Source organism: Camelus ferus, chromosome 12 (assembly GCF_009834535.1).
Source record: "Camelus ferus isolate YT-003-E chromosome 12, BCGSAC_Cfer_1.0, whole genome shotgun sequence".
Classification (NCBI taxonomy): Eukaryota; Metazoa; Chordata; class Mammalia; order Artiodactyla; family Camelidae; genus Camelus; species Camelus ferus.
In genome coordinates, this window is record NC_045707.1 from 36,648,651 (window position 1) to 36,675,305 (window position 26,655).

The window sequence follows — 26,655 nt, forward strand, 5'->3', positions numbered from 1 at the left end:
TCTTTTACCATTTGCTTTATTTATGCACCCAATATAGGGGCACCTAAAATACTTATTTACAAATGTTATGTCCTCTTGTTGGACTGACCCCTTTTATCATTATGTAATGCCTGTTTCGTTTGATAACACGATACCATGATAGGGACAAAAAAAGGCATGCCACTTTTAGAACACTTCTAAATCATGAACATTAATTGGAGAACAGTCATTCAGGAAAGTGCAGTCTTGGCTTAATCACCCAGTTTCCAGGCCTGGGTTCACCATCTTTTAAGATTAGAGAATTTTCCTCTTTTAAAATTCTATCAATCAAGTAGTAACTATTTTACAAACCTCGATGACCTATGATAGATGGTATGTTTAAGGAATTACTTAAAAAAAAAAAAAAACTTTTATTATCCCTTTCAAGAAATGCAGGTGGAGCATACATATCACAAGCTTGAAAGGTACGCACAACGACCAGCCCTGTCTGCTGCCCCCGCAGTTGCAGAGAGGAATGTCTGGCAGTTCTGTTTGTTGTGTGCATGGTTGCAGCTACACAGGGAACATTTTTAGGCCAGCTTTTTAAGATTCCATTGGTGTTTCTGAGCTTCTGCTCCCAAAGGGGCCACTAATAGATGAATTTCTTGTATTGCCGAGAACAAGCCTCTCTCGTCTTCCAAATGCTTCATTTACTAAAAACATAAATAAATAGTTAAACTACCAGATCAAAAAATTAGCTTATAAAAATATAAAGAGACTAAAATGTAGAAATGAGCAATGAGGTTCTCTACCTTGAGGTGGAAATTTTGTTTTGAAAATATATTTAGCACTTTATAAATGGGAAGTAACCAACTCAAAATAAAGTTAACCTCAATCAGAACATTAACTGTTTTAAGCTGGTCCCCTTAAAAAAAAAAAAAAAAACTTTCTTTGCCTTGTCCTGGATTTATCCACTTCACCTTGATTAACAGATGTCCAATCTATGATAACAGTGACTCTGTCCCTCCCTTATTATGCAGGAGTAGAATTGTTTCCTACTTTCATCTTTCTCTGCATCATGAGCAGAATAGAGCCTTTTTGGATTTAGGACCTTTTCTCATCAATCAGATAGGGGGGCTTTATTGTTCCAGATTACATCAAAAATAATAAACAGCCCAGCAGAGTAGCCCCTTCAGGAAAGCTGGATTTTATAGGAAATAGTTGGGGGAGTGGGAAGCACATATATTTACACTGGGACGGGTCATTGTTGGGAAAGGAGGGCTGCTCTTCAGATCTTTTAATTTTAAAATTCAAATTTTACCATAAAGATATTTTTTAAATGACCTACATTTAAAAGCGTGAAGACAAACTTATTTGTGAACCTGAACATTTCCAAATTACATTTGATCTTTTTTCCTAAGCAGGCTGTACTAAGGGGATGAACACTGGATCTACCTTTGCTCACTCTCTAATGTATTCAAGTCACACTTTCTACGTTAGCTCTTACAGAACTCATCCAGAGAAAGCAGGAAATTAAGTCTTACCTGAAGAGACTGTACTTATGTCCCAGACCCGAAGCCCTTCTTTCTGACCTCCAAAAGCATAAATAAATGGCAAATCAGGACAACAGGAAGAACAGAAGAGAACTCCCTGAGAAGAGAATACAAAGTCAGTGATTCCAGTCTTTCCAGAGAGCCCCAACCTTGATCCTTAGTCCTGTCTACAAGAACCTATGATTTGAATGGTTACTTAAAACTAACTCACCAGTATCTCTTTCAGGCCTCCTGCAAAGTTCAGTCAAGTTGGAAGGGTTATCATTACAATACAAAGCTGGCCAAGTTCAACACGATGGACATTCTGTGAGGACAGGTAGGACCCTCAGGTCCCTCTAATAGAGATTTCCTATTAAGTCTAACCTGCTCAATAGTCCCAGAAACTTTAATTCTTTTTACGTAATTATGCTGATACCACAGATCACTATTAAATCATTTTTTTAAACTTTTAATTCTTCCCCTTTATATTTTCTATGATGCATATGTTATCTAGTAATAAATAAGGAAATGTAATAAAATCAGTAAGATAATCAGCTGTTCATGTTTTGGGACAGGGTTTTCTAGATTTAAATATAAGCATCCAAGTAATTAAGTATTTAAATATAAAAATTGTTCTGTAAGCTGCCTTTCCACAAATTTATGTATATATACATACATACACACAAATATATCTGCAGTTTTAGAGTTCAGTGCCTGACTGCAGTATGTGCTCAATAAATATTTGATGAATGAATTCCAGTCATTTTTAAAACTTTTGCTACTATGTAGTGATCAATTTCAGTGTGATAAGAACTAGTTATAAAAAGAGGCAGGTGAAAAACTGACCTCAACAGATACGGTGCCCTAAAGGTTCAAGGGTTTCCTGGGATGGCCCTGAGTTTAAAAAAAAAAAGGCTATTCCAGTTGTGTCCTAGAAACCATGTCCTTATCATCCTTGTTTTTACAAGGCAACTGTTACGGAGTTGGAAAAGGAACCAGTCTTTGATTTCTCCCAAAACTGTCCTGAGTTGTAAAACTCCCACAATTTGACTAAGCCCAAAATTAACTTCCCAACAAATACATATTCTTTAATGCAGTGATTCCTAGAGTAAGACAAACACATAAGTCAGAAACAGAAAAAACCAAGATGCTCAAGGATATTCTTACCATTTTCATGTCCCTTGAGTGAACTAGACTTGGCCTGTCTCCTAATATGTCCCAGATCTTCACATACTTATCTGCTGATGCAGTCACAAGACAGCCCTTGATTTGACTGCTTAGATCAAGACCTAAAGGAAGGTAAGATTAGCTCAAAGACTCACTCTGAAATAGATTTACTTCATCATAATAGAAATGAAACACTATTCTTGCTCACCAGAGATTTCATCATTGTGTGCATTAAGTGTAAAAATTGGCTTATCTGAACGTGCATCCAAATTATATACAAAGCCGTCATCTGTACTGGCCTGGAAAGAGTAAAAAGATGGACATGACGCTACATGACAATAAAATTTAGCAACTGGTAAGTAGTATAAATCATAGTGAAAGTCAGCCATGTACCTGACTTACCTGAGGAGCTCATTACAAAATTAACATGGACAAGTTCTAGTTCAGCTGATACGTCTATTAGGCAGCTGAACGTGAGGATGAATATGAAGCTGTGGCCATGGTATGGGCCAGGGTTAGAGAGATGAAAGCACAGGGGTGGAAGTTACATCCATGAGAACAGAGAGGACACATCCCAGGTGCACAGAATTAAAGTGCAGTGTGTTGGGGACAAAGGCCTGGAGAGCACAGCCACTTAAGGTACAGGCTGAGGAAGAAGTAAGAACCAAAGAGGGAGGAGGGAATTACAAAGAATATCAGGGAAGCCTAGGGGTTCTGAAGAAAGGAGTGCCAATGCTATCGATATTTTGGCAGAGATTTAATCAGATAAAAACTGAAAGGCAGATTACAGTAACACTGAAGAAAGGGAGAGGAAACAGAAGGAATTAAGAGAGAGACCTAGTCAAAGAGGGGAGAGAGACCTGAGCCTATAGACAGCCAAGGGAACAGCCAGGACGGGGAGGACACATGTTGTGGTCTTGAAGCCAGGCTGCGGATGGGGACAGAAACTGAAGAGGGAGGTCTCATCCTTTGAGATTGGGGGGAACGAGGTAAACCATTTTATTTTGATTACTTTCCATTTTCCTAAATATTTGTGATTTTAGTGCTGATGACCATCTATTAATAACCTCAGGAAATGTGTGCTTGCCTGTTGAGAGCCAAAGTACAATACCACATTCAAATACAACTGGCACCTCACTCCTGATAACTATAAAATGGAATCTGGCTTCACACAGCTCAGCGGGGAGCTGCATGCACTTCTGTGCAGAGTTGAGATTAAATGTTCTCAAAATCAAAATGGCAAGAAACTTAATAAAATTATCCATATTTAAGAGAGTTTTTTTTTTCTTTTAAGGATTCTTTCCCTCATTTTACAAAACACTCCGTACATACTTTAGGAAAATTAGGAAGTATATGGATGTATAACAATTTCCTTAATTAACCTTCCCCTCTGGATAAAAGCTGGGCTTTTACTTCTACATGGATTGAAATATCAGTGGCATCTTTGGATGCTACATAGAAAACTGTTATCTTACAGATATTAAGGGGATTAAGAGATCATACACTTTTTTCCTGCTATATTTGTTAAATAGGCTTTGCATCACTGCAGCTCAAGTTAAGTACTAATATTTAAACAAAAAGGGTTATTTTCTTGGACTGATTTAACCATTAAAAAAAGCATAAAAACAATATTAGCCATGCTTTCTATTTCAAAATAATTTTTACAATTATCACCTAATTATTACAACTAAAAAAATGTGGCACACTTTGGGATGGTTGGAAGTTAATAAAAGTGTTTACATATTTACTATTTTTTGTGGTGGATCCATTGTTCTGTTAAAAATCCTTTTCAGAAAGACTCCAATCCAAATACTTCACGTTGTTAACGTAGAAAAAGCTTTTCAGAGATCCTCTCTACAATGCAGTGTAAGAGTCTAAGTCATTAGCAACCTGGGTAAGCAAATAATATGCATACTTACCAAAAAATGACAAGGTGAAAAGTGATTCCAAGTCACTCTTTCAATCTGCCCACTGAATCGCCACATTCGATGGCTTTCATCTGGACTCCGGCAGTCATACAGAGCTACTGACCTGGACAGATATGGGCACAGTCAGGGTTTTAAGACTTCAATTCTCCTGTATTTTCAGTTTATTTAAAATGACATGGTAATAAGACTGTGAAATCAAGAGCCAATTATTTAAAGCCTGTTTTAAGGTTCTAAAAGTAGAGACGACAAGTTGATTTTTATAATTGGTAGACTCGGGTCTTGTCACCTAAAGACACTGGTGGCTCTGGCCTTGACCTCCAGAATGAATCCTCTACTTCCAAGATGAATCCTTTCTATTTCCAAAAGAACAGGCCAATTTCTAATTTCTGCTTCCCCAGCAGTGCTGAGACTGATAATTCATGTCTCAGCCACCCATGCTTACTCTCTGTAAGCAGGTTACTGTGTTTGGGGAACTGATGGATATACTTCTCTAATTCTGAATGAATCCCAACTGAAAAACATAAACATAGTACTTTTCAAAAGGATAAGGAATCAAAATAAAGACTGCAAGTTGGTTTCTGTTTCTGCTAGCTACCTCTCCCACCTTCAGACTGAATCTGTTAAAAAACAAAAAAAAACCCCAAAAAACCAAAAAAAAACCCATACATGTGGCTGGAAACCCCTCTGTGGGGGGCTGCAGTGGTCCCGATTCTTCCCCTCTCCCTATATATACGTGCCCCTGTCAGTGATTTGGAAGTTCCTCCCATAAAGGCATAGTCCATTTCCAACTCCATGTGATACCTCTTTTGGCCAAGAGAGGAAGACACCGTACTGGTTCCGAGCCCAGGTCTTAGGAGGCATTGGTATCTCTGCTTCTAATTCTGACCTTGCTGTGACAACAAACCTGGGCTAGCCTGCTGGTCCCAGGAGATGTGAAACACGAGGAGAGCCAGGTCTCCGGGCCCAGCTGAAACAAGCCAAGATTGGCAGAGCTGCCAGCTGAATCCAGAGTAGTCAGCTCAACCTTGCAGAGGACAGGCAATAAGTGTTCATGGCTTTAAGTCACTGAATTTTGCAATGGTTTGTTTCACAGCAGTGGCTAACTCATACATCCTCTAAAAATCACAGCAGTTGCTAGTTAGGAACTATGTTATTATGATAGAACGATATTCCTTTGCAGGCTGAAAGGATCAAGTTGAAAGGGAAAAAGTACTACTAAAAACTTAAACACCCAGAAGCCTCAGTAATAAATTCTACCTGAGTATCAAGTGATACTTTCTGAATTAGTTCAAGAGGATAAAAACAGCAATAACTCCTGAGATATTTTCTTACTTATCATATGATCCAGAAATTAGAGTCTGTGCTTCAAATGGATGAAATTGAAGAGTCTGTACCTAAAAGGAGGAAACATAAATGAACAGGTCAATGTTTGTTTGGTTTTGGTAAAACTGCCTAATACTTGGTGAGAATCAATTTGGCACTGTTTCTACTATTTAAAGAAACATAAATGTACTGCATAATCAAAAGGGCAAAACATGCTTCCCAGTAAAGGCTGACACCTGAAAGACACAATGCAGTATTCCCCAAATTGTGCTTGGAGAATATGTATGTCCCTAAAATGTTAAAGTATAATCAGAAGGAAAAAGGGGGGGGGGGGATCAAACTTACTGGGCAACTCCAAACACTGGAATTTTCACAAGGTGCATCAGCACATTAGATCCCTGAGTTCTGTAGTAACATCTGTTAAATTCTTTAACCCCATTTGGTGACTGACACACCCTCAGCCCTTTTTAGGAGCCTATGTAAACATGTTGTAAAGCACAAGGTTCTATGACAATCCAGTGAGATACCAAGTCAAAGCACTTTGTAATTCACAAAAAGCCATATATAAATATTCGGATTATTTGTAGCCAATATGCTTCCCAGATTTTTTTAGAATCCCCTTTACCCACTAAATCACCATACCTTGTCTGTGTGTACGGCAAGACTAGCTGCTGGTTTCCCCAAGGACATGTCCCACAGAATTACAGTGTTATCAGCTGATGCACTTGCCAGTACGTTTCTGAGAAAGGAAACAAATCAGGTTATCTTTTAAAAATAAAAAGCATTACATATAAAGATTCCATTTATAATAGCATTCAAACAAATAAAATACTTAGGAATAGACTTAATGAAAGAAATGCAAGACATTGAAAACTTATAAAAGATTGTTGAAAGAAACTGAAGAGTATCTAAATGAATAGGAAGATAGCTCATGTTCAAACTGGAAGACTTAATGTTAAGACAGAAATACTGCCATCTACAGGTTAATCTATAGATTCAACCAACCCCTTTCAAAATGCCAGATGGCTCTGGCAAAAAAACTGAAAGCTGGTTTTAAAATTGACATGGAACTGCAAGGGACCCAGAATAGCCAAAATAATCTTGAAAAAGGAGAGCAAAGTTAGAAAGTTCACAGTTCCTGATTTCAAAATTGATTGAAAAGCTACAGTAATCAAAACAATGGTACTGGCAGTAAGTACAGACTTTAGGAATAGAAAAGTCCAGAAATAAACCCTCAAATTTATAGTCATTGGTTTTTGACAAGGGTGCCAAGATTATCCACTGTTCAGTGGGGAAAAGAACAGTGTTTTCAACGAATGGTTCAGGGACAACTGGATATTCTCCAGCAAAAGAATGACGTTTAGACCCCTTCCTCACTATACAAAAAATCATTCAAAATAGATCACAGGGCTACTAAATGTGAGAGCTAAAACTATAAAACTCTCAGGAGAAAATAGGTATAAATCTTCATGACCTTGGGTTAGGCAGTGGTTTTTTACATATGACAAAAACATAAAACAAAATAAATTGGGTATCATCAACATGAAAAACTTGTGTTGCAATTACACTATCAAGACAGTGAAAAAACAACCCACAGAACAGAAAATATTTGTAAATTGTATGTGATAAAGGGCTTGCATCTAGAATATATAAAGAACTCTCAGCTAAATAATAAAACAATCCAATTAAATGATGGGCAAAGGATCTGAATAGACAAATGGCCAATGAGCATGTTTTCACATGCTCAAACCATTAGTTATTAGGGAAATTAAAAAAAAATGGGATACCACTTCATACACAGAACAGCTATAATGAAAAAGACAAGTGCTAACAAGATGTAGAGAATTGGAACCCTCTGTCCTACACTGCTGGTGGGAATGTAAATGGCAAAGACACTATCATATGACTAGCAATTATATTCTTAGGTGTATACCCAAGAAAATGAAAACATATGTCCCTGCAAAAATCTGTTCACAAGTGTTCTTAGCAGCATTATTCATAATATGCAAAAAGCAAAAACAAAGGAAATGTCCATTATCCAGTGAGTGAATACACAAAATGTGGTACGTCCATACAAGGGAATATTATTTGGCAATAAAGAATGATGTACTGATACATGCTACAACATGGAAGGACCTCAAAGACATTATGCTAAGGAACAGAAGCTAAACCCAGAAGGCCATTTATTATGATTCCATTTCTAGGAAATATCCAGAACAGGCAAATCCAGAGACAAGAAAGTAGATTAGTGGCTGCCAGGGGCTGGAGGGATAGGAGAATAAAGAGTGACTGCTAATGGGCATAGCATGCTTTTTGGATTGATGAAAATATTATGGAATTAGTGATGATGGTTGCGTAACTCTGTGAATATACTAAAAATCACTGAAACACTTTTAAAGTGAATTTTTTGATACGTGTATTTGCTAGGTCATATAGTATGAAATACATCTCAACTTTTTTTTTTCCCTTAAAAAAAGAGCATTAAATATTTTTAATAGAAAAAACCCAGGATGTCTACCTGTCAGGGATCAAGAGCTAATAATGTAGTTCCACAACAGAACACAGGCTTTAGAGCCCAGAAAACCTAAAATGGATTCCTGAGTGCTGCCTCTTACCAGCTCTAAGACTTAAGTTACATTTCCTTGCCTGCCAATGAGAATGAAACAACCAACCTCAAAGGGCTGCTATGCCAAGTACCTGGCTGAGTGACTGGAACGTAGTGAGCCCTTGATAAATGTTAGATGCTGTCTAAAAAATACAGACACTCCTAAAATTGAAAGCTCATTCTTCAACATCTAGCTTTAAAATGGCTCAACACAAAATTACATCATTAGTGACAGTAATCTTTTTGTTCAGAAAATCAACATACTGTTAAAATAAGATGTTGATGGGTCCATTTTTAGGTATTATTTCCTCAAGAAGTTACTTCAAAGTACTTTCAGTTCTATAAGTCATTTTATAAGTCACTATATATTTACTGATATATGCAATGTCTCTTAAGAAGATCATGTATATTTGGGTCATGCTAGCTTTTTCTACCATTAAGTCCTGCATACAGGTCATGTTTTAAGCCCCTGGCATTTTATACATTAAATTTAACTTAAATTCCCAATAATCAGTTTATTAATAAACAATGGCTCCCAAAAGCAAAAAATTAAAATTTCATAGTACATTTTCATTTTAATCATTCCAAAAATATCTGAAATTATTTCCACATTCAATTTCTTACTGTGTAAGATCAAAAACAAAAAACAAAACTTCTGAACACTACACCTGCAAGAAGAGCACTCCAACAAGAGAATGAATCAGCAGAGGACATTTTTTTTTTTTTTAACTGGGAGCATTTTACTAGAAACCAAGGTCCCACCAGTAACAAGGCCAACATGTTATTCTTCACCACAGTCCCAAACTCTATGCACCCAGCGTATGGGACATATTTCAAGACATACTGCACCTTTTCAGTAAAGAAAGGGGAAAGGAGAACCAAGATCTAAAATAAGATGGAGACATAAGAGTTAAGGAGCAAAGAAACGTGTGCCACTGGAGTCAAACAGATGTGAGTGCAGATGCGGAAGGATGGGAGAACAGGTGCCAATAAGAAGCTAAATGGAACTAGGGAACTGTGGCTGGGGAAAGGGAATGATGAATCAGTTGGAATGCTGATGAGAGGTTGTTGCATTAGACTGACCTTTCAGTTAATCAAAGTAACAGTTGCTATACGATGAGAACTTAATATATGTAATCATTGTGACAGTTTAGATTTGTAAATATGAGTGGGTTTCTAAAGCACAGGGCACTCATTATTAGATCTCTTATTTATATGCCCATTAGTCAGGATCAGGCCCAATTCAAACAAAACCCAATTACCTATAGCCTGGCAGCATTAGATTCATCTGGGGGAAGCTTTAAAAACAAAATCAAAACCAAAACACCAACAGATTCTTGGGCCCCTGCTTCAGAACTACTGACTCAATCTTGGGGTATTAGAACCAAGGAATCTGTAGTTTTTTCTTTCTGACTTTTTAATTTTTAATTTATTTTTTTAGGATGCATTTTATTTGTTTTTAATTGATGTATAGTTGATTTATAGTTTATTTTAGTTTCAGGTGTACAACATAGTGATTCACTATTTTTATAGGTTATACTCCATTTAAAGTTATTATAAAGTATTGGTTACATTTCCTGTGCTGTACAATATACCTGTAGCTTATTTATTTTATACATAGTTTGTATCTTAAAAACCTTTACCTCTATCTTGCCCCTCCTCTCCTCCCTCTCCCCACTGATAACCACTAGTTTGTTCTCTGTATCTGAGAGTCTGTTTTTATTTTGTTATATTCATTTGCTTATTTCATTTTTTAGGTTCCACATATAAGTGATAACATACAGTATTTGTTATTCTCTATCTGACTTATTTCACTAAACATAAAAACTTCCACTTCCATCCATGTTGTTGTAAATGGCAAAATTTCATTTTTTTTTTTTCCAGGAACTTGTACTTTAAAAGGTTATCCAGAAGTTTCTGGTTTGCAGCTAAGTTTGGGAAATACTACCTAAACAACCTTCTCAGGTGCATTTCCCCAAATGGTCGTAACTCTGGAGAGGTCCGAACACAAACATATTCTTTGGCAAGCCAGCACTATGGGATTTTCCTTAGAATGCTCATAATTACGAAGTGTCCAGTGTGACAGAAATGCTTTGGAAAAAAAAAAGTGCACTGGGTAATCCAGCTTGTTCTCACCCCTCCAGATAAGTTGTACTCAACCTAGTGCTTACCTTCTTGCCACAGTAGTCCCTCAAACCAACTACACTATTTGGAAAATGGCCTTCTGGGGTAACTGTTGTTTAAGGGTAAATAAATATAAAAAATATGTGGATGACATGCAAAAGAATTAAGTTGCGCCCTTACCTTACAGAGTATACAAAAATTAACTCAAAATAGATCAAAGACTTAAGAGTTAAAACTGTAAGACTTTTAGAAGAAAATCTTCATGACAGTGAATCTGGCAATGATTTCTTGGATATACCACTAAAAGCACAGGCAACAAAAAGTAAAAATGAATTAGACTACATCGGAATGAAAAACTTGTGCATCAGAGGACACTAATGAGAGAGTTGAAGGCAACCCATCCATCAAATGGGGGAAAATATTTGCAAATGATAACTCTCATAAGGGATCAAAACTCAGAATATATAAAAAAACTTCCACAACTCAACAACAACAAAATCCTAACCCAATTAAAAAATGGCCAAAAGGACCTGAATAGACATTTCTCCAAAGAAGATGTACAAATGGCCAATAAGTACTTGAAAGGATGCTCATCAATAATCATTAGGAAATTTCAAGTCAAAACTACAATGAGATACCACATCACACCAGTTAGGATGGCAATTATAAAAACAACAATAACAAAACCAGAAAGTACCAAGTGTTGAAGAGGATGTGGAGAAACTGGAACCCTTGTGCTCTGCTGATGGGAATGTAAACGGTGCAACTGCTATAAAAAACAGTATGGCTGTTCCTCAAAAAGGTAAAAACAGAATTAACATATGGTCCAGCAATTCCACTTTTGGATATATATTCAAAAGAACTGAAAGCAGGGACTCTAACGTACATGTAAGTCCACATTATTTATATCTATGTAAATAACAGAAGCATTATTCACTGAGTCAAGAGGTGAAAGCAACCCAAGTGCCCACCAACAGATGAATAAACAAAATACGGTATACATGTACAGTGGAGTATCATTCAGCCTTAAAAGGCAAGGAAATCCTGCCACATGCTGTAACATGGATGAACCTTAAGCTAAGTGAAATAAGCCAGTCACAAAAGGAGAAATACTGTATGATTCTACGTATGAGGTATCTGGAGTAGATTCATAGAGACAAAGTAGAATGATTCATAGAGACAAAGGTTACTAGGGCCTGGGGGGAGCAGGAAATGCAGAGTTATTGTTTAATGGGTATGTGGTTATAGTTTTGGAAGATGAAAAAGTTCTGGAGTTGAATGGTGGTGCACAACAATGTATAACAGTGTCCAGTGAACTGTATACTTAAACACGATTAAAATGGTAAATTTTATGTTATATATATTTCACCACAGTTTAAAAAAAACAAAAACAAAAACATGTGGATATGTTGAGAAAACTAAATGAAGTGAGAAAAAGGCCTGCCTTCCGTGAAGAAATAATTCTACTGCACCACTGGCACTGCGGTACATCCTGTTTTTCCCAGTGGTGCTGGAGAGGAGTGCACTTGGTCCCCAAATATGTAATGAGCCTCTACTAAGCAAAAAGCTGGCAGGTGATGTGGGGTATGCAAGGACAGACAGCAGAGCTCTTGCCTTCAAGCAGTATATACTGCAGGAAAAGATAAGACATGGACACAAAGACTCGAAACACACAGTGTAGGGAGACAAGTGCAGGCATGAGGAAAAACCACAACGGTTAGTCTTTAACAATCCTTCAAATGGTATTTCTTTTTACCTGATCAATTTATTCCAAGAAAGGTCAAGGACAGCATCAGTATGCCCATCTGCTGAGGAATTCTGTAATGATTGTTCAGTTTAATTATTTTTGGTATTAAATTACCTCCCCAAACAAAACTGATAACACTAATTTGAAAGATTCTTTAAACCTTAAGATTAATGTTTTGATCTTGAGCGCACATGCTCAAAGATCTGGAAACACCTTGTCTCTCTGTTACTATAGAGATACATGATATTCTTTTTCAGGGAAAAAAACTATAGTAGTTCTTAATGTGGGTGCTATAATTCTACAAATCAATCCCTCCCTTTCAAAACTGAACAGTTCTAAAAGCTATAGGAATTAATAGAGGGATATTTAGATTTCAACATACTCAAGGCTAAATGAATATTTTAAAAGTTCAAAAATAGCTTATTAGTGTGAATAGCTACTATCTATAAAGCGGGATCATGACCAGAGAGTAATCTGTTTTGTGTAAAGATGAATAATGTAACAATGGAGGCTTTATGTAATCAGAAATCAGTTTTTCCTTGGATGGGCATTTTGAAACTAGAAACTACAATAACTTCATAACTACCTGTCCTCTTCCACCAAAACTATCTAACTGAAAAAGTGTATGTTCTTATCCCCTGTCCCCTCTCCCACCAAACCTCTCTGTTTGTCATTGGAGTTTAAATATCTATTAGCTTGCTTACCTTCTTTCCTTTCTTTTTCTTCTTTTTTGATAGCTTACTTCCAAGTGTGAAGACTGGCTCTAAAGAGTCCACTATATCAAGGTCCCACACTTCAATAACGGGGGTCATGTTTCCCACAGCAATATAATTTCCTACAGGAGAAAATGATGTACTTATGATTTTAAAAATAAATTTTAATGACACACTGAGTAATGGCTTAAAGCAGTTTCTCTCAAACTTTCATATGCATGTACATCACCTGAATGCTGTTAAAATGCAGATTGTTTCAAGAGGCCTTGGGTTGGGACCCTGAGCCTTGAATTTCTAGCTGGCTCCTGGGTGATGGCTATGCTGTGCTGCTGGCCCTCAGACCACACTTGAGTAACAAAGACTCAGGCCCCTGGTCCCCAGGTCCTCACACATGTAATGAGAAAATCCCTTCCACCTTCACAGGCTGCGATGAGGGACTGAGTGTTAAAGAGTTTTTAGCCCTAGTATGACAGGGACAACTAGCAGTGTGCAGCACAGCTACAGTGACTAACATGAAAGCCCAATTCTCCTCCTCTTTTTTTTTTTTTTTTACTTGAAGTACAGTCAGTTACAATGTGTCAATTTCTGGTGTACAGCATAATATCCCAGTCATACATATATATATACATATATTCATTTTCATTAAAGGTTATTATAAGATATTGAATATAGTTCCCTGTGCTATACAGAAAAAATCTGTTTTTTAATCTATTTTTATATATAGTAGTTGATATCCAATTCTCTCTTCATTTTGGTTTTACTTGAGGGTTCTGAAAAGGGTCATGCACTACACTCTAGCTGGTAACATCAGGTGCATTACGCCATTTTATACTGGGTTTTTATGGGATCTTTGCACAGTTGTGCAGCCCAAAATGGTTTTCAGGCCCTGTCCTTCTGCCTACAGTGGAGAAGTTACCTCTTCAGCCTGTCTGAAATCTGGAGACATACAGCCCCAAACAATTAAGTGATTATGTTTTGAGAACTCTATAACTTCATAAAAGAACATTAACTTCATAAAATATCAACAATTCTGAAAACATTCATACAAAATAGGTAACTTATGTGGGCTAGGAAAAACACAGGAATAAGAGCATTGAGTAATCTTAAGTTTTCTAATTACCAGTCGAATCATCTGGGCTAGGATCAAAATTCAGCCATTCCACACTCAGAGGGTATGCAGACAACAGGATATCATGGTGTACATAAAAAGAATCTTCTTCTTGATTATAAACTGAAAAGATTGGGAAGAGACTTTATTATATCAGAATAAGAAATCACATCCAGCTCAAAAGAACAAACTCTCCCTAAACCTATGGGAGCCATAGGCTTAAAGCGAGACATATTTGATGGCACTAAAGAGATTCCAAAGTATTTACTACTAGGCAGAAGTTTTGCATGTCTAACATATTCCCATTGTCTGGTGTGCTCCAAAGAGGAACAGCAGTACTGACAAGAGAACTGACATCTGCCTGAATACTCGATCCGCATGTTCCCCAGCTACAATGGTCCTACTTTCTGGTTCATTTATTACAGAAAACAAATGCTCATGATGTCTCCATAAGAAGTACTTCAATATAATTTTATCTTTTAAAGGTCTATCTGGCTATAAGTCAAGAATGAATCAGCACTGGAAAGAAATAACTCATTTAGAAATCTAAATGCTCGTCAAAAATTACTTCAATTAAAAAAAAAGTTTATGAAGACCAGCAAAGTAAATAATGATCTTGAGAACACTCTTCTGGAATATGGCAACTAAAAAAAATTAGCTCTTTATCATTCACAGTTACAATGTTAAGGAACAAAAATATTGTTAAAATCAATAACTAAGGAGAACTTTAAAAATTATACAGTGAAACATTGATAAAATAGAGCCCAAGAAATCACAGATTTCCCTCAAATATGTCTTTTACTAGAAAGAAGTAATGTTAAGATAAGCAAATGATTTTTTAAAATTCCTCAGATCACTAAACCTGTGATAGATCTTGGGATTAGCAGATTCTCTGTAATGTTCTAGCACATCATTTCATGGTTAAAATGCGTGCTCAAAATGATTAGTTAGTGGTCCTGCAAGAACCTCACCTATGGTCAATGTACTCAGCTTACATTTTAAATAAAAATGATGATGATGCTGTAATTGAGTTTAATTAATTTTTTTTAATTTATTTTATTTTGAGGGTAATTAGGTATATTCATTTATTTTCAGTGGAGGTACCAGGGATTGAACTTAGGACCTAGTGCATGCTAGGTACACACTGTACCCCTGAGCTACACCCTCCCCCTGATGACGATGCTTTAATCTTCTTTTAACCACGTCAGATCAACATTCAGATCTAATTCAGAATGCAATTTTGAAATTATTCTTGAACAGAGATACACTGGGTAACTTGGAGATTCAGACCAAATCCAAATAAAATATATCATTAATAACCTAACTTAGAACAAAATAGGAAGACAACTGTTTTTCTTTAACTTCTCAACTCCACTCTGATACTCACTAGATTCAAAGGAATGACTACAATAAATTCTCACACGAAAATGCATAAAAATCAATGATGACAAACTGTAACAGTTTCAATTTTTCTGAAATTAGAATTGGTCTTTTAAAAATTCCATGAACAAAGTTTTCATTTGAAATACATAAAAAGTTCAAAGATAATTAGGAGAATAGCTTCACATGTATTTGCTATTTAAAGCCTTTCAGCGGGCCATGGGATAAAGATGGCCTATTAGGCTTCCTGCAGGCAGCCCTCAACTGTGAAGAGTTACAGAAATCCAAGTTAATAAAAGAAATAAGTGACAAAGTAACCTAAAAGATGCCAATAAACATTAAATCTAAAGGTTTTAATTTTCACACTATGCAACTGTATTTCCTATAATAAAAGGCATTAGCCTAATCATCTCTTTAAAGCTTCCAAATTTTAAGGCAAATGAATAGAAGACTGTTGGGGAAGGAGAGTATCTGGGCAAAAACAGACCTGTCTGAGGATCTGCGTGCATGGAAAGGGGCAAGAAAAACAAAAGGGAAAATGTGGAGGCAGAATATTCCAGACATCTTGAAGGTGTTTTTAAGAAAATAATCATTCAATTAATGTTTGTTGAATTAATAAATATCAACTTTAAGATATTTGATTTAAAAATTCAATAAAAAGAAAAATGTGAATCATTGTCTGCTTCAGATTCCAACTAGCTGATCCTTAAACAACGTGGGGGGTTAAGGGCACTGACCCTCCATGCAGTGGAAAGTCCGTGTATAACTTACAGACCACCCTCCATATCCCTGGTACAGTGTTTCTCCACTACAGTGTTTATTACTGAAAAAGAATCCACGTATAAGTGGATCCTCACAGTTCAAACCTATGTTGTTCAAGGGTCAACTAACTGTATTCACCTCTGGCTTTAATGCAAACATTCCCTGAACTGGGAAAAGTGACCATGACCTTTTGGTTCCTGAAGAGAACCTGTGGGCCTCTAAGTTGAATTTTTATGAAGAAAATAAAATGTTCTGCAGAAGGGGAAATATCTGAAATGAATTTGTGAAAAAGCAAGATAAATTATATAGAATATAACCTTCACCATATAAAGAAAAAGGAGCCAGAAAGTGAACTGGAGTAAAAAGCCAAGGTAACAAGTTACCTTGGGATAAAGAGATTATAGTTTTTTCTTGCATTTAAAAATAGTTTTACCTCTAGGTTTTCTCCATTTTCTCCAATGAAGGGAGAAAGAAAAACAAAAATTAGCAAAAGTGTTTAAATAAAAGATAAAAAACCCCTATTAGAACTTTCCAGGGGATCATTTTCCATAAATAAAGTCAGATACTAAAATGACACATCAGACTACACATACCCAGGCACAATAACCAGGAAGTCTGCAGACCATGTAGAATTTAACCAGGTAACCCAACTAAATGAGATACAGCAGGACCTGGTGTTTAGAAATTCATCATAGTTACTATTATAGTTATTTTAATATCACTAAAGTAGAGAACCTTTTAGTAAGGGATGTATTTCACTTACCATGTACCTCTAAATTGCACTGGTCCTGTTCAGCTCTGCCACAAACTATGAGATTGTCATTGGGCTTAATCAAGAAATCTTCCCGTTCATATTGCTCCTAAGTGGACAGAGAAAAAGTCATTGACTAGAATCAGATATTTGATAAGGTTTTTCAAACACTTAAGGAGCAGAATTAGAAAAGCCATGCGAATATTTACCGTATCTTTCAGAGTAACATAAGGATCTTGATCATTACTCCCATAGACTGTAAGACCCAAAAGAGATTCACCAAGAGTTTCAGTATCTGTAAGAATTTATAAATCGAAATGAATAAAACACAGAGACAGGCTATAATGGCAGAGTACAGACTCACAACTCGCTCTCTCCCACAAGTAAACCAAGAATTACATCTACAAATCCAATGAATTGCACACAACACCTACTGAACTCTGGCAGTGTCTCTCGCTTCGAAATACAGGAGGATTCTCACAAAATTCAGTAACAGAAAAAAAGAAAAAAGAAAAAAACCAGTGCAGGACCAGTCCTGTAGGGAGGGAGCAGCAAAGGAAGTCACCCTCAAACTGGGATGCCCCATCTCCAGCCAGGTCAGTGGGGACAGAAGTGGAGCTTCTGAGGGTCAGAGGAGAAAGTGGCAGCTACTTGGTAGCCAGAACTAATAGAAACTGACATGAAGTGTCCCTGTGATCCCCAGCCCTAGATGCAAGCCAGCAGGGACAAGCTGGGACTGGCTGCTGGAGATCAGTGAGGAGCCTGGGCAGAGGGCTGGGGCCTATTGCCCAGAGGCAGCCTCAGTGGACTGGAGGCTGGTGTGAGCTCTGACTGGGGGTGTGTGTGGAATAGAACAGCCTGGGACCCCATTAAAAAAGCACCACTGCTGGTGTGCATGGAGGGGAGGGGTACAACGCAGTTGCACCACAGCTGCTTTCTCTGCCTGGCTCCATTGTTGGTGTGTTCTTGCGAGAAGAGGAGTGGGGCTCTGTCATAGACAAGGCTGCTGCACGGAGGTGGGGCTGAAAGCTGAATCTATACCTAGTGGCCCTGCAACTTCATAGGAGGGACTAAGATTTGTTTATAACCCCAGGCAGAGAGGGTGGATTTGCTCTCTCTGGACCATTGATGGACCCATCCCTCTGGGACGAATAAGCAGTGAGCGGAATTTTGGTGCATGGCGGGGGTGACTACGGGTATTTACAACAGGCTGGCATACCATACGGTATGCAAAGGCAGGGCTGGGGACTGCACTGACCCTGTGGCGCACCACGGATTCAGGTGTGTGACTACATGCTTGCTACGCTGGGTCCTATCACCTGACATTGGTGAATCTGCACTGGTGGTCCTGGGGGCCAGAACCTGGGGGACATCAGAGCAGGTGGCCAACATTCCCGCAGCTAAGGTGGGGACAAAGGCAGCGTCAACAAAGAATACTTTGTAAGCCCGCCCACGTAACAAGTGACAGACAACACCACGGAGAGCACCTCCTAATGGGACATCTCCTGCGGAGGTACTCAGCGATACTTCTTTCCAGATGAAGCGCTCCAACCCTGCTTACCACACGTCACAGCTCAGAAACGGGTCTAGAAGCCTCTATTCCAGCAACAGGGGAGCAGACCCGGCCCCTGTCAAGGCTGTGACAACCACAGAACAAAAAAGGAGGTCCAGCTCAACAACAACAATCAGGGCAGGCTCTGATCACACCACCAACCACACCTCCAATCAAAGGGATAACAGCCAACACTCACAGAAGAAAGAGGTGGCAACCATCCATACTAAGAACAGCCCTCGCAACAAAACTATTAGACGCACACAGTCTACATAGGAATGCTCCCACTTTAAATAAAAACAAATAAAAAATAAAACAGCCCTTCAAGACCACAGTAGATAACTGATACTCCTAGAAGCCAGAGAAATATAAGTAAAATGAAGCAGAGGGACCACTCCCAATTAAAAGAACAAGAGAAGTCCCCTGAAAGAACGAACAATGAGACAGATCTCAACAGTCTACTAGATCATGGCTTCAAAAAGGGGGTGATAAAAGCACTGATAGAAATAAGAGAGACTATGAATAGAGACAGAGAATGCTTTAAAAAGGAAATTGAAACTATAAAGAGGAGCCAATTAAAAACAAAACTCAATTGCTGAGATAGGAGCTGAGCTAAAGACAGTCGAAAGCAGACAAGATAATGCAGAGGAATAAATAAGTGCCTTAGAAGACACATAAAAAAGTCATCCAATCAGAACAGTAGATAGAAAAGCAAGTAAAAACCAATGAAAGCAATATAAGGGACCTATGGGATAATATAAAGTGTGCCAACCTATGCAAAATAGGGGTCCCATAAGGAGATGATAGAGAAAAGGGGATTGAAAAGGTATCTGAAGAAATCATGACTGAAAAGTTCCCAAACCAAAAGAAGGAAATAGATATCCAAGTACAGGAAGCACAGAGGGTCCCCAACAGGAAGAGCTCGAATAGACCAACGCTAAGACATATTATAATCAAGATAGCCAAGGTTAAAGATATTTAAGGAGGCAGGACTAATAACACCTGATAGGCAACAAATGGGAATTTCCACCAGATGAGAAAGACAGGACCAATACTCTGCAGGGTGTGGAGAATGTCAGGGAGCAGTTTCTGAATGCCATTTCTGTAGACTGCTTAGCTCTTATTGCTCTGTATTCCCATGGTACTCTGTCCTAGCAGGATGGTAACAAGTTCAGAGGCCCACAACCCAGAGTCCAATGAAAAAAACTATCCTCTGCATCTAATGAAGTACAGTGAAAAAGCATGAAGGCCAGAGACTATTAAAACCTCAGCTCCATTATTCACCAGCTGTGTGACATTGGCAAAGGTATTTCATCTTTGTAAGCCTGTTCTCTCTTCTGTAAAATAGAGGTAATAACTCCTCTCTAATTATTGCAGACAAAGAAAGATGAATTACAGATTATCATAATCACTACTTGCAACAAAGCATATAATACTAATTTTTTTTTTTTTTGAGATTTTATATTAGTGGGTTGAATTGATTTTCAATTCAGGAAACAGTTTAGGAAGCACGCTGTCTGCCCAAGCCTTGAACCAGATTATCTGACATAAAGGACAACAAAGCCTCAGAGTAAAGCTCTGGAACACTAGAAGCATGATCTGACGCACTGAATTTGTGACTAAAAACTAGTAGAAGTGAGTGAGTTCTCACCTGGGTCACCTTCCTCATCATATTTATCTAGGTCGTATTCGGCCAGCTCATCATCATCCAGGGTCCTGTCATCCTCTGGGTCGCCATCCTCTAAGGGCTCCCTCGGTCGTGCCTGGGTACGGGCACTCTGCATGCCATCCTCTGAAGGATCACCTGTCTCCTCTTCATCACTACCACCTTCTTCTCTACACCAATGAAAAAAGAAAAGTAAAAGGACATCACCCAAAAGGCACCATTCAACAACAAGACCATCCCGTCATCATTATTTAAGATTTACATTTCATCTGACTTTACTACAGGCATCAACATTCTGTAACTTACTGTAATTTTTCCTTTGCTTCGGCAATGAGACGTTTCACTTCTTCTTTACTAAGCTCTACCTGGAAGAGAGCAAATATTTCATTACGATATATTTTAGGAAATCAAAAGTCTTTGAATTAAAAATAAGTTTGTAAACTAATGTAAAATATAACTCAAGAGACATTAAAAATCGAATATCAGGAGAGATGCAGCCAAGATGATGGAGTAGGACGCTCTTAGCTCACCCTCTCCCATGAATACACCGAGAGAGACATCCACGGACCCACCCATTCAGAACATCTGCTGAACTGACAGAACATCACCTTCTTCAAGAGACAAAATTTGCCACAAATCTGGTGGAGATGGAAGAGGGGGTGGAGGGGTGGAGGGGGAGGAGGGGGATGAGGAGGAGAATATTAGTGCAAGACCTGTCCTGCAGGGAGGGAGCAGCAAAGGAGGAATAGCGCTCTCACACTGGGACTCCCCCTCTCTCCAACACAGAGGCCAGCAGGAACAGAGGGGGAACCTCTGAGGCTCAGATCTGTGCACAGCAGCCCTTGACTGACAGAATTAAGTAAAATGGGAACAAAGGGTCCCTGCAATCCCCAGCCCTAGAGGCGAGCCAGTAGGGGTGAGCCGGAGCAGGCTGCCCAAGAATGGGGGCGACTGCACAGAGGCAACCTCAGGGGACTGGAGTGTGTTGCGCACCATGGCTGGGAGTGTATACAGAACAGAACAGCCAGACTGCCCTATTTAAAAAAAAAAGAAAAAAGAAAGCAACACTGCTGGTGCATGCTAGGGGGGAGGGGTGCTATAGCCTTTGTCTTCACAGATCAGAGGCACCACTGCTGGCGAAAGAAAGATAAAGAAGGACACTATATAATGATTAAAGGAGCAACACAAGAAGAGGATATTACACTTGTTAACATATATGCACCCAATATAGGAGTACCTAAATACATAAAGCAAATACTAACAGATATAAAGGGAGAAATTGATGGGAACACAATTATAGTAGAAGACTTTTAACACCACAATTACATGACTGGATAGATCTTCCAGACAGAAAATCAATAAGGCAACAAGAAACTAAATGACACAATAAAACAGTTGGACTTAGTTGATATTTTTAGGACATTACATCATCCAAAAATAGAATATACATCCTTTTTTTAAGTGCACATGGAACATTATCTAGGATAGATTGTGTACTCAGGCACAAAAGAAGCCTCAACAAATTTAAGAGGACAGAAGTTATTTCAGGCATCTTTTCTGACCATAACGCCATGAAAGTATAAGTCAACCAAAGAAAAACAAAGGAGAGAAAAACGACATCATGGAGATTAAACAACATGCTACTTAAAAGGGGGGGGGGGGGCAATGATGAAATCAAAGAAGAAATTTAAAAATACTTTGAGACAAATGACAATGAAAACACAACCACACAAAACCTATGGGATGCAGCAAAAGCAGTCCAAAGAAACAATACAGGCCTTCCTCAAAAAAGAAGACAATCTCAAATAAACAACCTAACCTACCACCTAAAATAAGAAAAAGAAGAGCAAACAAAACCAAAAGTAAGCAGAAAGAGGGAAATAATAAAGATCAGGGAGGAAATAAATAAAACAGAGATTAAAAAAACAATAGAAAAAAAATCAATCAAACCAAGAGCTGGTTTTCTGAAAGGGTAAACAAAATTGACAAACCTTTGGCCAGGCTCACCAAGAAGAAAAGAGAGAGAATACAAACAAAATAAGAAAAGAAAACAGACAAACTACAACCAATACCACAGAAATACAAAATATCATAAAAGAATACTATGTATAGATACATGGGAACAAACTGGACAATCTAGAAGAAATGGACAAATTTCTGGAAACATGTAGTTCACTAAGACTTAATCAAGAAAAAAAAAAAAAAAAAGAAGACCACCTGAACAGACTGATCACCAGAAATGAAACAGAATAAGCAATAAAAAAAACTTCCCTACAAACAAAAGTCCAGGGCTAGATGGCTGCACTGGGGAATTCTACCAAACATACAAAGAACTTGCACCAGTCCTCATCAAACTCTTCCAAAAGATTGAAAAGAAGGGAGTACTCCCAAACTCATTCTATGAAGCCACCATCACCCTGATACCAAAACCAGACAAAGACACTACCAAAAAAAAAAAAAAAAAAAATTACAGGCCAATATCACTGATGAACATAGATGTAAATATCCTCAAGAAAATATCAGCAAACAGAATCCTACAACACATAAAATAGATCATACACGATGATCAAGTTGGAATCATCCCAGGGACACAAGGCTAGTCCAACATACGCAAATAAATCAATGTGATACACTACATCCACAAAAGAAAGGACAAAAACCATATGATCATCTCAATAGATGCAGAAAAAGCATTTGATAAAATTCAACACTCACTTATGACAAAAACTGTTATCAAAGTAGGTATAGAGGGAACACACCTCAACATAGTAAAAGCTATTTATGACAAACCTACAGCCAGCATAATACTCAATGGTGAAAAGCTGAAAGCCTAAAGGTTTAATTTCCAGAATACATAAACAGCTCATACAGCAAAACAACCCAATCCAAAAATGGGCAGAGGACCTAAACAAGCAATTCTCCAATGAAAACATATGAATGGCCAATAGGCACATGAAAAAAACCTCAATGTCATTAATTATCAGAGAAATGCAAATCAAAACTACAATGAGGTTATCACTTCACACCAGTCAGAATGGCCATCACTCAAAAGTCCAGGAATGATAAATGCTGGAGAGGGTGTGGAGAAAAGGGAACCCTCCTACACTGCTAGTGGAAAGTAGTTTGGTGCAGCCATTATGGAAAACAGTAAGGAGATTCCTCAAAAAACTAAAAGTAAATCTACCATATGATTCAGCAATCACACTCCTGGGCATATATCCAGAGGGAACCTTAATTCAAAAAAACACATGCACCCCAATGTTCATAGCAGCACTATTTACAATAGCCAAGACACGGATACAACTTAAATGTCCAATGACAGCTGACTGGACAAAGAAGTTGTGGTATATTTACACAATAGAGTACTACTCGGCCATAAAGATAATAAAATAATGCCATTTGCAGCAACGTGGATGGACCTATAGAATGTCATTCTAAGCGAAGTCAGCCAGAAAGAGAAAGAAAAATACCATACATTAACACTCATATGTGGAATCTTAAAAAAAAAAAAAAAAAAAAAAAAGGACACTAGGAACTCATCTCTACAAAACAGAAACAGAATCGCAGACTTAATAAGTCTTATGGTTACTGGGGAAAGGGGGTGGAAGAGGATAAATTTGGGAGTTTGAGATTTACAAACATTAGCTATTATGTATAAAAATAGATTTTAAAAAAGTTTCTTCTGTATAGCACAGGGAACTATGTTCAGTATCTTGTAATAACCTTTAATGAAAAAATATGAAAACAAATATACATATGTATATGAATGACTGGGACATTGTGCTGTACACCAGAGATCGACACATTGTAATTGACTGTACTTCAATTTAAAAAGAAATCGAGGGGGGAGGGTATAGCTCAGTGGCAGAGCACATGCTTAGCATGCACGAGGTCCTGGGTTCAACCCCAGTACCTCCATTAGAAAATAAATAAATAAACCTAATTACCTCTCCCCACCACCACCCCTAAAAAAACTCAACACAAAAAACAGGCCAAAAAAAAAAAAAATCGAGTATCAATCCAGGGTCTCTAAATTTAATGTAAATGGAGTTTTCACAGGTCCTTATAATTAAGATCCCTTCTAACCTAGAACTGTTCAAAAATCATGTTCAGTCTACCTCTCTCCAGTCTTTATCAAAAAAGACAGACTTGTATAAACTGGCTTCTATGACAGCCCATCTTATTTTCTTCCAATTACTCAGACTCCTTGGCTGCTTCTCCCAGTTTTCCCTGTGGATTTTCCTTAACAAACCACCCTTGCCTTCATCCCCTGCTCTTTTCCTTGCTATCACTGCCAAGTATTCACTCATCATGCTCTCATTTCCCCACAAAGCTCATTCATTCTCAAGAGTAAAACCACTGTCTCTGAAATGATCACTCCAAACTTTCTCTTCTCTAGCCACATATAATCCAGTTCCATTTTTCTAACTACCCATAAGACTTTCCACTTGGATATTCTGATTTAAAATTAAAGTCATTCTCTTTACTTCAAAACTGGCCTTCCTTACCTAATCAATGCTTCAGTATCTTTTAAAACACCTCTATCACTGCTAAACTAAGCTTCTATCATTCCGCCCATGGTAGGGATGCTTGATGATAGGTGATGAGCCAATCAATCACCCAGTTTGTACTAAAACGCTTCTGATAATATGGATATCCTCTACAGTGATGACATTCTATAGCTCCAGAAACTAAAAGTCCTTTTTTAATTGCACATATGGTTTTTCCCCATGTGTCAATAGGTCTCCACCATCACAATCTCCAGTTGTAGCAACTCATTTTGTAACACAGAGTAACAAAAATATCACAGAGCAATTTGGAAATTTGTCCACAAATAGAACCAAGACTTGAAACGTATATATTTTAAATACCAAATTAAAACCACACCTACCCAACCTAAAAGGTTCTTAGTTTAATAAAAAGAGACTTGTTTTTCTAATTTCTCTTATTTGTTTGAATTTTCCTTCCTGGGACTTTGTAGAATAAATTAAATCTCTTCTTCCTATAAACTCCTAAAGCAATGGTTCCCATACTTGTCTGCACATTAGAATCACATGGGGGAATCAGGCTATACTCCAGACCAATTAAATCACTTCAGAATTGGTATTTTTTTGAAGCTCCCCAGGTGGTTCCAAACTATAAACATGCTTAGAAATCACCATCTTCAACTATTTGAAAGGCGAGATGTCCCTTTTTAAACAAATCTTACCTCCTTCAGTAATTTTTAATATGAGATTATTTCCTGTCCCTGTTCTGTACATACGCACTGAATGCCTATTGTGAACCAAACATTGGAGAAAACTGGTAAATAAAACCGTCTGTGTCTGGTGGAACTGGCCCAGTAACACTGAAACACTCCCTTTCTTCTTTCATAGCATTAATTCCCAATGACATAATATTACATATACACGTCAACTCCATAAAAGCAGGGACTTTTCTTGTTTTGTTTATGCCTATCCCAGGATCCTGTACAATGCCTGGAACACAGAAAGCACTAAGTATCTTAAGTAATCTTCCCTGCTACCGGCTCAGTCTTTAAGGTTTCCTCTTCATAACTGTCACGTTTACCTCTCATCCCCACTGCCACATCCACATCTCACTTGGTTCACTGCGAGAAATTCCTAATGTATCTCCCAGACTCACGACATTGTCTCCACACCAGTTTTTCTACACCATAGCTTTCATCCAGTTTATTCCTCTACACGCCGAGCGAAGGAGTGGAAAGTGGAGTTTCACATACATGCTCCCTCTTCCCGTTATGCCTGAAAACACACTAGGGTGTGGGGGAAGCTGCGCGGACGTCAAGGCGACTTTTGGGGAGTTCCCACTCCGAGCCGCACCCCCACCTTCCAGCCCGTGAAATCCACGTGTGAGCGATTTTGAGGGGGTGGGGCTGCGCTTGAGGGAAGGGACCATGAGGAGGCGCGGCCCCTGCTCCTAGGCCCAGGAGTCCCAGACCCCAGAAGCTGCAGCCCTAGTCACGACAGTCTGGCCACAGCCGGCCTCACCCGGGTCAGTCCTAGCAGCCGCGCCTGGGCCGCGCGTCCTGGGTCCAGGTCCCCTAGGCGGGGCTGACCCAGGGTGCTGCGAAGAGGCCGCTCCCCTCACCTCAGGGCGACCAGGCCTCACCTTGTCTGGCGTCTCTTTGGCCACGCCGCAGCGGACCCAGGCCACGCACGTCACCTGGCGGCTGCGGTTCATGGTCCCCGACGCACCGACGCCTCACGGTAGAGACTGGGCCCCAGCGGGTCCGGAACCCTAACGGCCTTCCAGCCAACACACTAGCTGACGAGCTCTGAGCCGCCACCTGGGCGCAGCGCAGGCGCAGACACTGGTTCC

General features: G+C 38.5%; 1 protein-coding gene across 1 annotated transcript; it reads right to left on the reverse strand.

Annotated features, from left to right (window-relative positions):
• On the reverse strand, positions 1–26,655 carry PWP1 (PWP1 homolog, endonuclein). Its single transcript, XM_032493385.1, has 15 exons — positions 26,446–26,655; positions 20,623–20,681; positions 20,302–20,486; positions 17,308–17,393; positions 17,111–17,207; positions 14,218–14,328; positions 13,089–13,219; positions 12,394–12,455; positions 6,551–6,647; positions 5,918–5,979; positions 4,577–4,688; positions 2,866–2,956; positions 2,658–2,779; positions 1,503–1,608; positions 1–671 (listed from the first exon to the last, which is right to left on the reverse strand). Exons 1-15 carry the CDS (start codon positions 26,515–26,517, stop codon positions 562–564), a joined length of 1,503 nt encoding a protein of 500 aa, XP_032349276.1. The 5' UTR covers positions 26,518–26,655; the 3' UTR covers positions 1–561.

Coding starts and splice junctions, on each gene's coding strand:
- PWP1 (XM_032493385.1), bottom strand. CDS start 26,517: ATGAACCGCAGCCGCCAGGTGACGTGCGTGGCCTGGGTCCGCTGCGGC. Junction 1,609..2,657: donor ACTCAAGGGACATGAAAATG/GTAAGAATATCC, acceptor TTCTCTTCTCAG/GGAGTTCTCTTCTGTTCTTC. Junction 672..1,502: donor CATAAGTACAGTCTCTTCAG/GTAAGACTTAAT, acceptor TTATGTTTTTAG/TAAATGAAGCATTTGGAAGA.